The sequence below is a fragment of the Neovison vison genome, chromosome 4, assembly GCF_020171115.1.
Source record: "Neovison vison isolate M4711 chromosome 4, ASM_NN_V1, whole genome shotgun sequence".
Taxonomy (NCBI): domain Eukaryota; kingdom Metazoa; phylum Chordata; class Mammalia; order Carnivora; family Mustelidae; genus Neogale; species Neogale vison.
The window spans coordinates 44,718,415-44,733,751 of NC_058094.1; the positions used below are offsets into that span (position 1 = coordinate 44,718,415).

General features: G+C 38.3%; 1 protein-coding gene across 1 annotated transcript in view; it reads right to left on the minus strand.

Annotated features, from left to right (window-relative positions):
- The window catches only part of SLC26A7 (solute carrier family 26 member 7), a 122,404-nt gene that overhangs the window by 14,584 nt on the left and 92,483 nt on the right, over nucleotides 1–15,337 (minus strand). Inside the window, exons 14-15 of the mRNA XM_044247106.1 lie at nucleotides 6,280–6,417; nucleotides 1,802–1,850 (exon numbers count right to left, since the gene is read on the minus strand). Of these exons, the coding sequence (XP_044103041.1) occupies nucleotides 1,802–1,850; nucleotides 6,280–6,417 (187 nt within the window). The remainder of the gene's footprint in view (nucleotides 1–1,801; nucleotides 1,851–6,279; nucleotides 6,418–15,337) is intronic.

Here is a 15,337-nt window from a genome sequence, read left to right on the forward strand (position 1 = left end):
CAGAAGAAAATCAATTTGCCACAAAAAGTCAGAAAAAAACAGAGAAGATGGCATCTGAGCTACACCCATGTTGATATGGGTCAATGCTGTTGATTCATTCATGTATTTATATAACATTTATTTTATTCTATTCTATATGTTATATATTCATTCAGAATATATTTTATACAGTAATGTAAGTATTATAATATGTTATCCTCTTATATAAACATTCCATGTGTTCTTTATCTATTACACTATTAATTTATAAAGATTATTATAAAATCATACAAAATTATAAAGATATTTCAGTTGTCTCCAGATTTGGGGGAATCTAAATTTTTATTTTGTTTACCACTCTTAGGATTTTGATTCCCCTGGTAGAGATTTGGTGGTATGGTGTGTGAATTACAATGAATAATTTCATTCATTGTAGACACATGTCTCATCATTGTATATTAGCAAGACTGTCCTTTCCTCACTTGGTGCCAGTTTGTCCCAAATTGAACACTAGTATGTGGGGGATCTTTCTCCCCTTCTGAGGCCCCTACTTTTTCCTACTGATCTGTTTATTTATCTTGGAACCAGTATCATAGTGCATTGATCATGAGAGCATTATAATATATCTTGACAGTTAAGAAAACATTCTCTCCCCCTTGTTCACATATTTCAAGAGCGTCTTGGTCTATTCTTGGTCTTTGGAATTTTTATACAAAATTTAGAATAAGCTTGTCAACTGCCATTAAAATGTCTCATTGGAATTTTAATAAGGATTACATTTATATTTATAAATCAATTCAACATAAATAAAACTAACACCTTTTCAATATTGAGTATTCTAACCAATGGACATTGCAATTCCCTTCCATTTATTTCTAAATACCATTTACTTAAGTGTTGCAAGTATTTTTTTGTTGTTGCAAGTATTTTTAACACCTTGTAATAAAGTTTTACAATTCATCCTGTGTAGGTCTACCCATCTTTACTTAAATTTAATTCTAAAAAATGAGTAGGGGGTTTGTCTCCCTCCCTATCCCATCTTGTTTCATGGATTCTTCTCCTACCCACTTAAGCCCCCATGTTGCATCACCACTTCCTCATATCAGGGAGATCATATGATATTTGTCTTTCTCCGCTTGACTTATTTCGCTAAGCATGATACGCTCTAGTTCCATCCATGTTGTCGCAAATGGCAAGATTTCGTTTCTTTACAAACCATAAGTGACTCTTAATCTCACGAAACAAACTGTGGGTTGCTGGGGGGAGGGGGGTTGGGAGAAGGGGGGTAGGGTTATGGACATTGGGGAGGGTATGTGCTTTTGGGTAAATTGGAAGGGGAGATGAACCATGAGAGACTATGGACTCTGAAAAACAATCTGAGGGGTTTGAAGTGGCGGGGGGGTGGGAGGTTGGGGTACCAGGTGGTGGGTATTATAGAGGGCACAGCTTGCATGGAGCACTGGGTGTGGTGAACAAATAATGAATACTGTTTTTCTGAAAATAAATAAATTGGAAAAAAAATAAATAAAAATGAGTAGGGGGTAAGATGGAGGAGAAGGAAGGGAAGGAGAAGGAGGAGTGAGGGAAGGGAGAGAAGACAGAGAAGAAAGGAGGAAGAGAGTAGGAGAAATAGGAGGAGGACTGGGGAGAAGGGCAGAACAAGGAAAGGAGAACTAGATGGAGGGAGGGAGAGGACGTGGAGCAGAGAGGGAAGGAAGATGAGGACAGTAGAGGGAGGCAGAATGGCAGGAGAAGGAAAGAGGACAGTGGTTTATACTCAAGACAGGACACTTGGATTTTTTTTTTTTTTAAGCTAACTCACCATTGCAGTTGCCGTTGGATAGAGAATTGAGCAATGTGTTTTGTTCACACTGAAATGAAAATGAATATAAATAATGTTATAAAAATTTACTTCTGTCCCTGAGAACAGCACAGTTTTCTTTTCACCATAAATAATAAAAAACTGGGCTCTAAATATTATTTTTCACCAGTCCTTTTTTTTAGAGTGATAAATACAACACCTTGAAATAATGAAGTGACCATCGGCTGTAAGTATTTATTAGCTGAGGAATTAACATATATTACCAAGTCAGACTATCTTGTTTAGAATATTTTCTGCAAGATTGTTTGTTTTGACTTTTGATCAGGAATTAAAAATCTGCATCTCTTTTCATGTAATGTATCCAATCAGAAATTAACCTCATTAACACAACATTCTCTAGAGAGAACCACTGACCATATATTTCATATTACATGAAAGTGAACAGTTCACCTGCAGCTCCAAGAAAATGTCTGAGAAACAGTCCCAATTTATGGAAATGCTGAAAAATGAAAATAACTCTGCATCCTACTATTAAAGTTTTTTGAAAGTGACACTGATTGATGCCTCTAATGAAATCACATGCTATCTACTTCTCAAATGTTGATGATGATGATGATGATAGTAATTGAAATTTTTGACTACTTGCTATATACCAAGGACTCTATATTAATTATTTGATTCTCAGAAAAATCCTATGAAGTTACTAATCTCATTTTCTATAAGAGGGAGCTAAAGATTGGAAAGGTTAAATAACTTGACCAAAGTCACAAAGCTGGTAAGAACCTTGGCTAAAACCAAAGCTCATGCTTTTCCATTCAGAACCTCACACTCTCCAGCACTACGTTATACCACTTCTCCAAGACATCCCATCAGTTTCATCTTTTTTAAAGATTTTATTTATTTATTTGAGAGAGAGAGAGAGTGTGAGAGAGAGCATGAGCGAGGAGAAGGTCAGAGAGCGAAGCAGACTCCCCATGGAGCTGGGAGCCTGATGTGGGACTCGATCCCGGGACTCCAGGATCACGCCCTGAGCCGAAGGCAGTCGTCCAACCAACTGAGCCACCCAGGCGTCCCAGGATGAGTAGAGAACATCTATTTTCTCTTCCTGATACGCAATGCTACAGCTGACATACTTTAATTCTGGCTCTGACAGTTGTCAGCTGTATTTCTACCAGGTAATTTTACATTTCTAAGTCTCAATCTTCGTTTTTTTGTAGCATTCCAGTAATACTGCTTACATCATGGGGCTGGTGGTGATTGTTAGCCTCGTTAAAAGTACCAGTTCTTGAGAGACTTTCAGTGAATGTGAGTTTCTTTTCCTTCCTCTTATTTTTAATCTTGTCTGAAATCTGTGCAAAAAAATTTCCAATAATTTATGTAGATATTCCACCTTCAAGAAGGTGAAGCCCATCTCCACAATCTTCACGATTGGGCTGCTACACCCTGATCTTATCATGATCAATTCTAATAGAAGGATATTCTACAAAATGCCTGACCAGTACTACTTAAAACTGTCAAGGTCAACAAAAAAGAAAAGTCTGGGACACTGTCACAGTGAAGCAGCATCTAAGGAGACAAGACAACTAAATAAAATGTGATATCCAAGATGGAATCCTGGAACAGAAAAAGGACAGTCTGTAAAACTAAAGAAATCTGAGTAAAACATGAACTTTAGTTAATGATAATGCATCATTGATTATGACAAGTATGTCATACTAACCCAAGATATTAATAACACCAAAAACTATATGGTGCAGGGTGTATAGGGACTCTCTATAATACGTTCCAATTTTTTTTTGTATGTCTAAAACTGTTACAAAAAATAAAGTCTATTTAAAAAAAACCTGGTCTGAGTAAAAGAAAATTTTGGATAAACAGCAAATTGAAACTTCCTTTGCAAAGTGAGCTCACAAACTGGTGACTATTACATAAGTTTCTATATATAACCTATATAATAATGACTATGAATCCAATAAACACTAGGACCCTAAGATCCTCCTAAGCTTCTACATTCAGGAAGATATTTAATGATGACATATAGGAACTATATTGTCGTAGTATGACAAAACAGGAAATCCTTTATCAGTTTGTGTTTGAATACAATATGATTCTTCTTGCCCTAGGGTGTTTTAAATGCCCTCCCATCACCGCCATCTGTTGAAAATGAGGCTAGGAGAGAAGACCAAGACCTCAGCAGAGCACCCCAGTTTAACACAGAACTGTGGACCCCTGTATAGGGTGCAGCAAAAGGAGGCAAATCTGTAGTAGAAATTAACTGATGCTGTCTTGTTACATTAAAACTGAAACTGGAACAAGCACAGGCCTTAAAACAAGAAGTAGATACCCCAGACAGTGTATGATAAGAATAATATGAGGTGTCCCAAAGAACTTCTGTGCTACTCAAGACCATCCGTTTAATCATTCTGAATAAAGGTTTATCCCTGATTCCTCAGACAGAAGAGATTCCAGATTACCATGTGCATCCTTAGCATATCCTTTAAAACTCGCAGTCTGTTAATACAGAATATTTGCATTATTCTCACTACAGTGAAACATACTCTCAAGAAATCCTTTCTTACCACCATAGAGTTCTGAGTTAAAGAATCCCTTTGGATGTCATTATGTACCAATAACTTAGATTCCCTGAACTCTACTTGATTATTAGACTCAAATTTCTTAAGTCCCAAGTAGGTAAAATCATGTATGTGGAACCTCGTCCCAGAAAGCTGCATTAATGAGGTTTATTTCTGACTTCGTATGCTACGAGATAAACCGTATGCCAATTTTCAATTTCTGAAAACACATTGGAACAACCTTTGTCTTTCAGGAAAATATTCAAAGGAAAACACTATTAACTACCAATAAATAACTGGTTATAAAAATATTCATGTCTCTACTAGTCATGATAAAGCCTACAAAGAAGCATATCATTTCAAGAAGTAAATTTACATTTTGGTAAAGTAAGACTACATGTTTCTTATGGGTTAATTAGGTTATTTGGAACTGTGGACAAATTTTCCCACAACATTATTGTGTATGGTGGTTGTGAACTTACATCAGCCACAAGAACCTGCCTATCTCATAATAGAGCTAAACATTGCTATGAAGTAAGCATGGCTTTATAAAAGAAAGAGGCCTTGTATCCAACTTAGACAACTAGGAATGATGTCCATCTTAGGCACGAGTGCAAGTTCTTCTCAACCCAAAATCATAGGTAGGGTTCCTAGTAATCTGATGAAAGTGACATGCTAAAGAGTAGAGTGAGAGGAAAAGACAAAGCTGGAGATATGCAGGCTGAGCCAGTGTCATAGGCTTGCAACCTGTGTGGTCATACAGGGTCCCATTCTTAGAAGGGTCTCCTACTTGGTTTAATGCTCTGTGAATGCCATCTTGAAACTCAACTGTAATTGTTGAACAAGGGACCTCACATTTTCACTTTGCACCATGCCCAGCATATAATATATTTGATCCTGTGTTTACGACCTCTGTGGGTAGATCAGAATGAGGCCCAGAAGCAGAAAGCTGCAAGGATCAGAAATGTGTTACTAGACAGCTTCTGCAATGCTAGAAATGGGAGAGTCAATACTTGTGGGTACCGGAGAGATGGGACAATATACACTCAAGGACACAAGAGAAAGAGACTTGTGTAATCTGAAGTAGTCAAGGAAAAGCTCATGGAGAGGGTACTACTTGCGCTCAAACTAATAATATTAGTTAAGATTTTAGAGCATTGAGTAGGCCAGACTCTATTCTGAGTGCCTTGTATATATTAACTCATTTAATCATCCTGATTATAGATCAGGAAACTGTATCACAGAAGGTTTAATAACTTAGTTAATTTCCCACAGCTCATCAATGTTAAACCTAGACAGCTTCACTTGAAAGTCCATGCTTAAGGGCTTAAAGGATTCAAATAATCACAGATAGCTTATTTACATACAATCAACCTGATGCACATTTGATATCTCTCTTAATGAAGATAACTTGTGCAGATAAGGAATGCTAGTTTTTTATAATAATACAAAATTTAATTATATAATATTTAGTAATATAATATTATAATATTTAGTAATATAATATTTAGTAATATAATTACAAAATGATAGCAACAGTTAACACATCGCTGAAGTCATTTATCATATTCTATCTCTTAGATTTGGATCTGGCTCTTCTTTCTCTTGGTAAAAAGGTCCTTTAGGGTAAGTGATTTGCTTATTTATTCTTCTCAGGGCTGTAGTACCTAGTACACATGTCCACTAGATATATGCTGAGGGAAGGAATGAGTGGATGACTGAGAGTAATTACCTAAAAACTAACTACAAGAACCAAATGAAAAGTTTAACATGACAGAAGGCTTTGCTGAGGGAGAGGTCTCCAAGCACTCTTATAATGTGTTATATTTCATGATTCATGTCTTAGTATCATGATATATGGTTATTTGTAGTACATTATTGTAATCATGAACTAGCTGATCCTACCTTGCTGACATCATCCAGTAGCTGGTTGCTCACATTTTCTTTTTGGATTATGGTCATTATATCAGTATGAAACTTCTTTGCATTCAGGAAAACAAGAGGGTTGTTTATTGAGACAATTTTCACCTGCTGCAGGGTTTCCTTTTGGAGGAAAACAGGAATAAATTCAGAATTCTGAATGAAATAAGAGGATAACTCTATCCAAAGAATCTAAATCTTATAAATACAAATATCACTCAATGATGGAAGCAGTTTCTTAGCCAAGGTTGTCATTATTATAACTTATTTGGAGAGCTTAGTATATTATCATGCTTCTTAGGAAAAACATGTACTTCCTCTTGCTAAAAAGCATTAATAACTATGAGATGATCCCGCATCTTTTCAGAAAATGGCCCTTATTCCTATGGATTTGAGGAAAGCAGCACCCTAGGATATCCAAAGAGTACCAGGAAGCCCTGTTTTCCCAAAAGTACCTCTTCCGTACAATCTAGAAATCAAAATTTCATTCACCTGATCATCAGGTTTTTTTTTTTAATGAAAATCTGTCCTAAAGGGTCAACTCTCAGTCATTTACCTCATAAAGACATAGCTTTCTTTTGGCTGGAATTATAACCTTACAGGCAATTATAGTCCTAACTAGGAGAAAGAAACCAAGAGGAGGTATGGGGAATCTGGCTTCACTTGGAGCTGGCCTGGGTTACACCAGACTGCCAGGACACAAGTAGGAGATGCAGGAAGGGAGAAGAAAAAGCTTCCAAACAAAATGTGCCTGCTTTGGCCACTGCCCAGGTCTTCCTGGCACCAACTGGTTGTATGCACCTGAAATCCTGCTCTCCATGATCTTTGGGGCAGGGGTCTGACCTAGAAATCAAGAAGCTGGTTAAGTTCTATGAAATAACTCCTTACCAATTACATAAAGAGATACTCCTTCAGGCTTTAGTACTTGCATAGAAGAGGAAACCCAGGGAATACAGAAGCATACAGTCAGAGAAAGAAAGAAAATATTAGGTGTTACTCTTCAGCTTCCTCATCTTCTAAGTAGGTACATTTTTAAACTACATAGTCTTAAAACATATCTATGGCTACACAACTGATTAAACTCTAGAAAGTGAGATTTGCTACAAATAAACTATTCCAGAAAGCAAAAACCTTACGTTATCAGATTAACTTTCAATCAAGAGTAAATCTCTTACAGAGAAAGACAAATCAAGAAGCAGACTATTAATTATAGAGAAGAAACTGATAGCTATCAGAGGGGAGGAGGATAAGGGCTTGGGTGAAATAGGTGACTGGGATTAAGGAGGGCACTTGTGATGAGCACCAGATGATGTTGGAAGGGTGAATCACTATATTGTAGACCTGAAACTAATATAATATAATAATTATAATATATTATAATATAATATATATAATATATATATTATAATATAATATAATACAATAATATATAATATATATAATTATATTATAATATATAATATATATATTAATATATAATAATATAATATTATAATAATATAATATATTATATATAATATAATAATAATATATTATATAATAATATATATTTATAATAATAATTATAAAACTAATATAATATAATAATATATAATATATAATATAATATAATATATAATAATAATTATTATTAATATTAATAATAATAATATAATATATTATAATAATATAATATATAATAATGAAATAATTAATATTATTAATATTAATAATAATATATTATATATTATATAATATTATAAAGAGGGTACTACTATATATTATATACTACTAGGTACTACTATATATTATATATAATAATATATAATATATATAATATAATAATAATATAATATAATAATAATATAATAATTAAATATAATTAATATATAATAATATATATTAATATTGATATATTAATATATATTAATAATGATATATTAATAATAAAAATAATATATAAATATAATAATTATTATTATAATATTGTATAATAATATACAATGTAATAATATTGTATAATAATATACAATAACATTGTGCATTAACTCACTGGAATTTTAAAAAAAAAAACTTTTTTAAAAAGAGTAACTCTCGAGGGGGGACAAGATGGCGGGGTACTAGGAAGAGGCGTCTTTTCAGCTGGTACCCCAAAGTGAGCTGATTACCTACCAAAGAACTCTGATCACCCATGAAATCAGCCTGAGATCAGAATTATACACGTCTGGATCTCTACAGGGGCAGAAGACGCCAGTGAGCAGGTAAAGTGGAATGGAACAGCGGACTGATATCGGAAGATAAACAAAAGGGGGAGGGAGCCACCAGAGGCGACCGGTGCAAAAGTAATACCCCGATAAGAGCGAGAGTGCCCTGAGTCTGGGGACCAGCATTAACTCGGAGACTGGTTGAAAGCACTCCAAAAGAGCAAAGGATCGCGGGGTCAAATTGTGGGAATCGGGGCGGCTAGGGACAGGGGCTTAAGTCCCCGGTCCCAGACGGCCTCCCCGGCGCGGAGGCAGAGAGAGTGCGGCGGGGAAACCGGCTCCTGGTCCCTAAGCCGCCAGCGCGCCCCAGAGCGCGGGGGTTCCGGCTCCTGTGAGGGGATGGGAGCTGCGCCGGTCTGCAGAACGCGCGCTAGCCCTACCACAAAGCTTGAGATGCGCGCGCACGTCCCTCCAGCTCTCCTGGGTTTCTAAGGCCCGGGGGGCGCTTCTTGATCCGGGCCATTGTTTCAAAGTCTAAGCTGCGCGCGCGCGAAACTCTTCCCCAGACAGAGGCGCGCAAAAGCCCAGCCTGCGGCTTACGGACCAGCGCCCCGTTCTCAGTGCCCCAGACGCGCGCCCGACCCACAGCTGCCTCTGAAAAGAGGTGCGCGCAAGCCGGGCACTCCCAGCCCCCGCCGGCGGCAAAATCTCAGTGTGTGATCGCTGCTTGGAACCTCTCTGGCGGTCAGGAGCTCCCAGACAGCCGCCACTGCCTTGGCTTTGGGGAAGAGCAAAAGATCCTGCGCCCCCAGGGTCTTTAACTTGGAACCTGCACTGCCAGCGTCCAAGGGGGAATTTATTCAGCTTCTGCACCCAGACTGAGGCTTCTCTCTGAGACGGAGATCAGGAAGTGTTCCAGGGTGCACCTTGACTGCACCAGAGTTGATACATCCAGCTACATCTGTTCAGTCTTCTCCCACCAAAATGACTAGGAGGAGGAATGCCCAACAGAAGAAAAATACAGAGGATGGACCTTCTGCAATAGAGCTAACGGCTATCAACATAGACAATATGTCGGAAAGAGAATTCAGGCTAACAATTATCCAGGCAATAGCTAGGTTGGAGAAAGCCATGGATGACCAAACAGAATTGATTAGGGCCGAACTGAAAGCGACCAGACAGGATGTTCACAATGTTAGGGCGGAGCTTAAAGCTACCAGGGAGGAGGTCCACAATGCTCTCAATGAGTTCCAATCCAATCTAAACTCTCTCAAAGCTAGGGTAACTGAGACAGAAGATAGAATTAGTGATCTGGAAGGCAAACAGATAGAGAGAAAGGATCAGGAGGAAGCCTGGAACAAACAGCTTAGATCCCACGAAAGCAGAATTAGGGAAATAAGTGATGCCATGAAGCGTTCCAACGTCAGAATTATTGGAATTCCTGAAGGGGAGGAGAAAGAAAGAAGTCTAGAAGATGTCGTGGAACAAGTCCTTCATGAAAACTTTCCGAATCTCGCGAATGAAACCAGCGTTCATGTACTAGAGGCTGAACGGTCTCCACCCAAGATTATACACTCCAAAAAAACATCACGACACCTGATAGTCAAATTGAGAAATTATAATTGTAGGTATAATCTCTTGAAAGCCGCCAGGGCAAAGAGGCTCCTTACTTACAGAGGGAAGCCCATCAGAATAACGTCAGACCTGTCCACAGAGACCTGGCAAGCCAGAAGAGGCTGGCAAGATATATTCAGGGCACTAAATGAGAAGAACATGCAGCCAAGAATACTTTATCCAGCAAGACTGACATTCAAAATGGATGGAGAGATAAAGAGTTTCCAAGACCGGCAAGGCTTAAAAGACTATGCAACCACCAAGCCGATACTGCAGGAAATATTAAGGGGGGTGCTATAAAAGAGGAAAAATCCAAAGAATAGCATTGAACAGAAATATAGAGACAGTCTACAGAAAGAAAGACTTCAAAGGTAACTCGATGTCAATAAAAACGTATCTATCAATAATCACTCTCAATGTGAATGGCCTAAATGCACCCATAAAACGGCACAGGGTTGCAGATTGGATAAAACGACAGGACCCATCCATATGCTGTCTACAAGAGACCCATTTTGAACCTAAAGATACACGCAGACTGAAAGTGAAGGGGTGGAGAAGCATCTTTCATGCCAATGGGACTCAAAAGAAGGCTGGGGTAGCGATTCTCATATCAGATAAATTAGACTTCAAACTAAAGTCTGTACTCAGAGATACAGAAGGACACTACATAATCCTTAAAGGGACTATCCACCAAGATGATCTAACAATTGTAAATATCTATGCTCCCAATATGGGAGCAGCCAATTACTTAAGAAAACTGTTAATCAAGATAAAGAGTCATATTGATATGAATACACTAATCGTAGGTGATCTTAACACGCCTCTTTCAGAATTAGACAGATCATCGAAGCAGAAAATCAATAAAGAAACAAGAGCATTGAATGACACATTGGACCAGATGGACCTCATAGATATATACAGAACATTCCACCCTAAAACAGCAGAATACTCATTCTTCTCAAGTGCACACGGAACCTTCTCCAGAATAGACCACATACTGGGTCACAAATCAGGACTCAGCCGATACCAAAAGACTGAGATTATTCCCTGCATATTATCAGATCACAATGCTTTGAAACTGGAGCTCAATCACAAGGAAAAGTTCCGAAGGAACTCAAACACCTGGAAGCTAAAGACCACCTTGCTTAAGAATGCTTGGATCAACCAGGAGATCAAAGAAGAACTGAAACAATTCATGGAAACCAATGAGAATGAAGACACTTCGGTCCAAAACCTATGGGATACAGCAAAGGCGGTCCTAAGGGGAAAATATATAGCCATCCAAGCCTTGCTCAAAAAAATTGAAAAATCCAGAACACACCAGCTGTCTCTACACCTTAAAGAACTGGAGGATCAACAACAAATCAAACCAACTCCACACATAAGAAGGGAAATCATCAAGATTAGAGCTGAGATCAATGAGGGAGAAACCAGAGATACAGTAGAACGTATCAATGAAACTAGAAGCTGGTTTTTTGAAAGAATCAATAAGATCGATAAGCCACTGGCTACACTAATCCAAAAGAAAAGAGAGAAAGGCCAAATTCATAAAATTATGAATGAAAAGGGAGAGATCACAACTAACACCAAGGAAGTAGAAACAATCATCAGAAGTTATTACGAACAGTTATATGCCAATAAGCTTAGCAACCTAGATGAAATGGATGCATTCCTGGAAAAATATAAACTACCAAAATTGAACCAGGAAGAAATCGACAACCTGAATAGACCGATATCTAATAACGAGATTGAAGCAGTGATCAAAAATCTCCCAAAAAACAAGAGCCCAGGACCTGACGGATTCCCTGGGGAATTCTACCAAACCTTCCAAGAAGAAATAACACCTATTCTCCTGAAGCTGTTTCAAAAAATTGAAGCAGAAGGAAAACTTCCAGACTCTTTCTATGAAGCCAGCATTACCCTGATCCCCAAACCAGGCAAGGACCATACCAAAAAGGAGAATTTCAGACCAATATCACTGATGAATATGGATGCTAAGATTCTCAACAAGATCCTAGCCAACAGGATCCAACAACACATTAAAAAGATTATCCACCATGATCAGGTGGGATTCATCCCTGGGCTACAAGGATGGTTCAACATTCGTAAATCAATCAATGTGATACAACAAATTAATAGGAGAAGAGAGAAGAACCACATGGTCCTCTCAATTGATGCAGAAAAAGCATTTGACAAAATCCAACATCCGTTCCTGATTAAAACGCTTCAAAGTATAGGGATAGAGGGAACATTCCTGAACCTCATCAAATCTATCTATGAAAGACCCACAGCAAATATCATCCTCAATGGGAAAAAGCTTGCAGCCTTCCCGTTGAGATCAGGAACAAGACAAGGATGCCCACTTTCACCACTCTTATTCAACATAGTATTAGAAGTCCTAGCAACAGCAATCAGACAACAGAGAGAAATAAAAGGTATCCAAATTGGTAATGAAGAAGTCAAACTCTCTCTCTTCGCAGATGACATGATTCTTTATATGGAAAACCCAAAAGACTCCACCCCCAAACTACTAGAACTCATACAGCAATTCAGCAGCGTGGCAGGATACCAAGTCAATGTGCAGAAATCAGTGGCTTTCTTATACACTAACAATGAAAATACAGAAAGGGAAATTAGAGAATCGATTCCATTTACTATAGCACCAAGAACCATAAGATACCTGGGAATAAACCTAACTAAAGAGGTAAAGGATCTATACTTGAGGAACTATAGAACACTCATGAAAGAAATTGAAGAAGACACAAAAAGATGGAAGACCATTCCATGCTCTTGGATCGGAAGAATAAACATTGTTAAAATGTCTATACTGCCTAGAGCAATCTATACTTTTAATGCCATTCCGATCAAAATTCCACCGGCATTCTTCAAAGAGCTGGAGCAAATAATCCTAAAATTTGTATGGAATCAGAAGAGACCCTGAATCGCTAAGGAAATGTTGAAAAACAAAAATAAAGCTGGCGGCATCACCTTACCTGATTTCAAGCTTTATTATAAAGCTGTGATCACCAAGACAGCATGGTACTGGCATAAAAACAGACACATAGACCAGTGGAACAGAGTAGAGAGCCCAGATATGGACCCTCAACTCTATGGTCAATTAATCTTCGACAAAACAGGAAAAAATATACAGTGGAAAAAAGAGAGTCTCTTCAATAAATGGTGCTGGGAAAACTGGACAGCTATATGTAGAAGAATGAAACTCGACCATTCTCTTACACCGTACACAAAGATCAATTCAAAATGGATAAAAGACCTCAACGTGAGACAGGAATCTATCAGAATCTTAGAGGAGAACATAGGCAGTAATCTCTTCGATATCAGCCACAGCAACTTCTTTCAAGATACGTCTCCAAAGGCAAAGGAAACAAAAGTGAAAATAAACTTCTGGGACTTCATCAAAATCAAAAGCTTCTGCACAGCAAAGGAAACAGTCAAAAAAACAAAGAGGCAACCCACGGAATGGGAGAAGATATTTGCAAATGACAGTACAGACAAAAGGTTGATATCCAGGATCTATAATGAACTCCTCAAACTCAACCCACACGAAACAGACAAACACATCAAAAAATGGGCAGAAGATATGAACAGACACTTCTCCAATCAAGACATACAAATGGCTATCAGACACATGAAAAAATGCTCATCATCATTAGCCCTCAGGGAGATTCAAATTAAAACCACATTGAGATATCACCTTACACCAGTTAGAATGGCCAAAATTAACAAAACAGGAAACAACATGTGTTGGAGAGGATGTGGAGAAAGGGGAACCCTCTTACACTGTTGGTGGGAATGCAAGTTGGTGCAGCCTCTTTGGAGAACAGTGTGGAGATTCCTCAAGAAATTAAAAATAGAGCTTCCCTACGACCCTGCAATTGCACTCCTGGGTATTTACCCCAAAGATACAGATGTCGTGAAAAGAAGGGCCATCTGTACCCCAATGTTTATAGCAGCAATGGCCACAGTCGCCAAACTATGGAAAGAACCAAGATGCCCTTCAACGGATGAATGGATAAGGAAGATGTGGTCCATATACACTATGGAGTATTATGCCTCCATCAGAAAGGACGAATATCCAACTTTTGTAGCAACATGGACGGGACTGGAAGAGATTATGCTGAGTGAAATCAGTCAAGCAGAGAGAGTCAATTATCATATGGTTTCACTCATTTGTGGAGCATAACCAATAGCATGGAGGACAAGGGGCGTTAGAGAGTAGTAGGGAATTTGGGTAAATTGGAAGGGGAGGTGAACCATGAGAGACTCTGGACTCTGAAAAACAGTCTGAGGGGTTTGAAGTGGCGGGGGGGGGGGGGTGGGAGGTTGGGGTACCAGGTGGTGGGTATTATAGAGGGCACAGCTTGCATGGAGCACTGGGTGTGGTGAAAAAATAATGAATACTGTTTTTCTGAAAATAAATAAATTCGGAGGAAAAAAAAAATGAAAGTGAAAAAAAAAAAAAGAGTAACTCTCTTACAAATCAAAAATAAAACAATTCCTCGGCCTGTAATACTTAGTTATCACGAAGCCCCCGTATCAGTAATACCTGGGTGGCTCAGTTGGCTAAGTGTCTGCCTTTGGCTCAGGACATGATCCCAGGGGCCTAGGATCAAGACCAGCATTGGGCTCCCCATTCAACAGAGAGCCTGCTTTCCCCCTACCTCTGATGCTCCCCCTGCTTACATTCCCTCTCTTTCTCTCTGTCAAATAAATAAAATCTTTGGGGGTGGGGAAAAAAAACCCACATTGAAGATCAACCCACCAATCACACCACATGATTGGGCCAATATCTTGCTTTAAGTTAACTTTTTTTTTAAAAAAAAAAAAAAAGGTATTTGTTTAGGAATAAAGATTCAAATGAGTTTATAAAAAAAATTCTCATTGGGGTTGAGTTCACTCCAAAAGAGGTCTCCCCCAAGTCAAGGACATTTGTTTCAAATGAAGAGGTAGGAGAGCATGAACAGAGGAAGGGAGTGGTGGACCATTGCCATGCTTGAAGTTGGCTAAAAACTCCACCTAAACAGCTCATGTTCAAATCTCACTCTGAGAAAGTCGATTATCATATGGTTTCACTTACTTGTGCAACATAAGGAATAACATGGAGGACATTAGGAGAAGGAAAGGAAAAGTGAATTGGGGGAAATAGGAGGGGGAGATGAACCATGAAAGACTGTGGACTCTAAGAAACAAACTGAGGCTTTTGGGGGTGATGGGTAAGCCTGGTA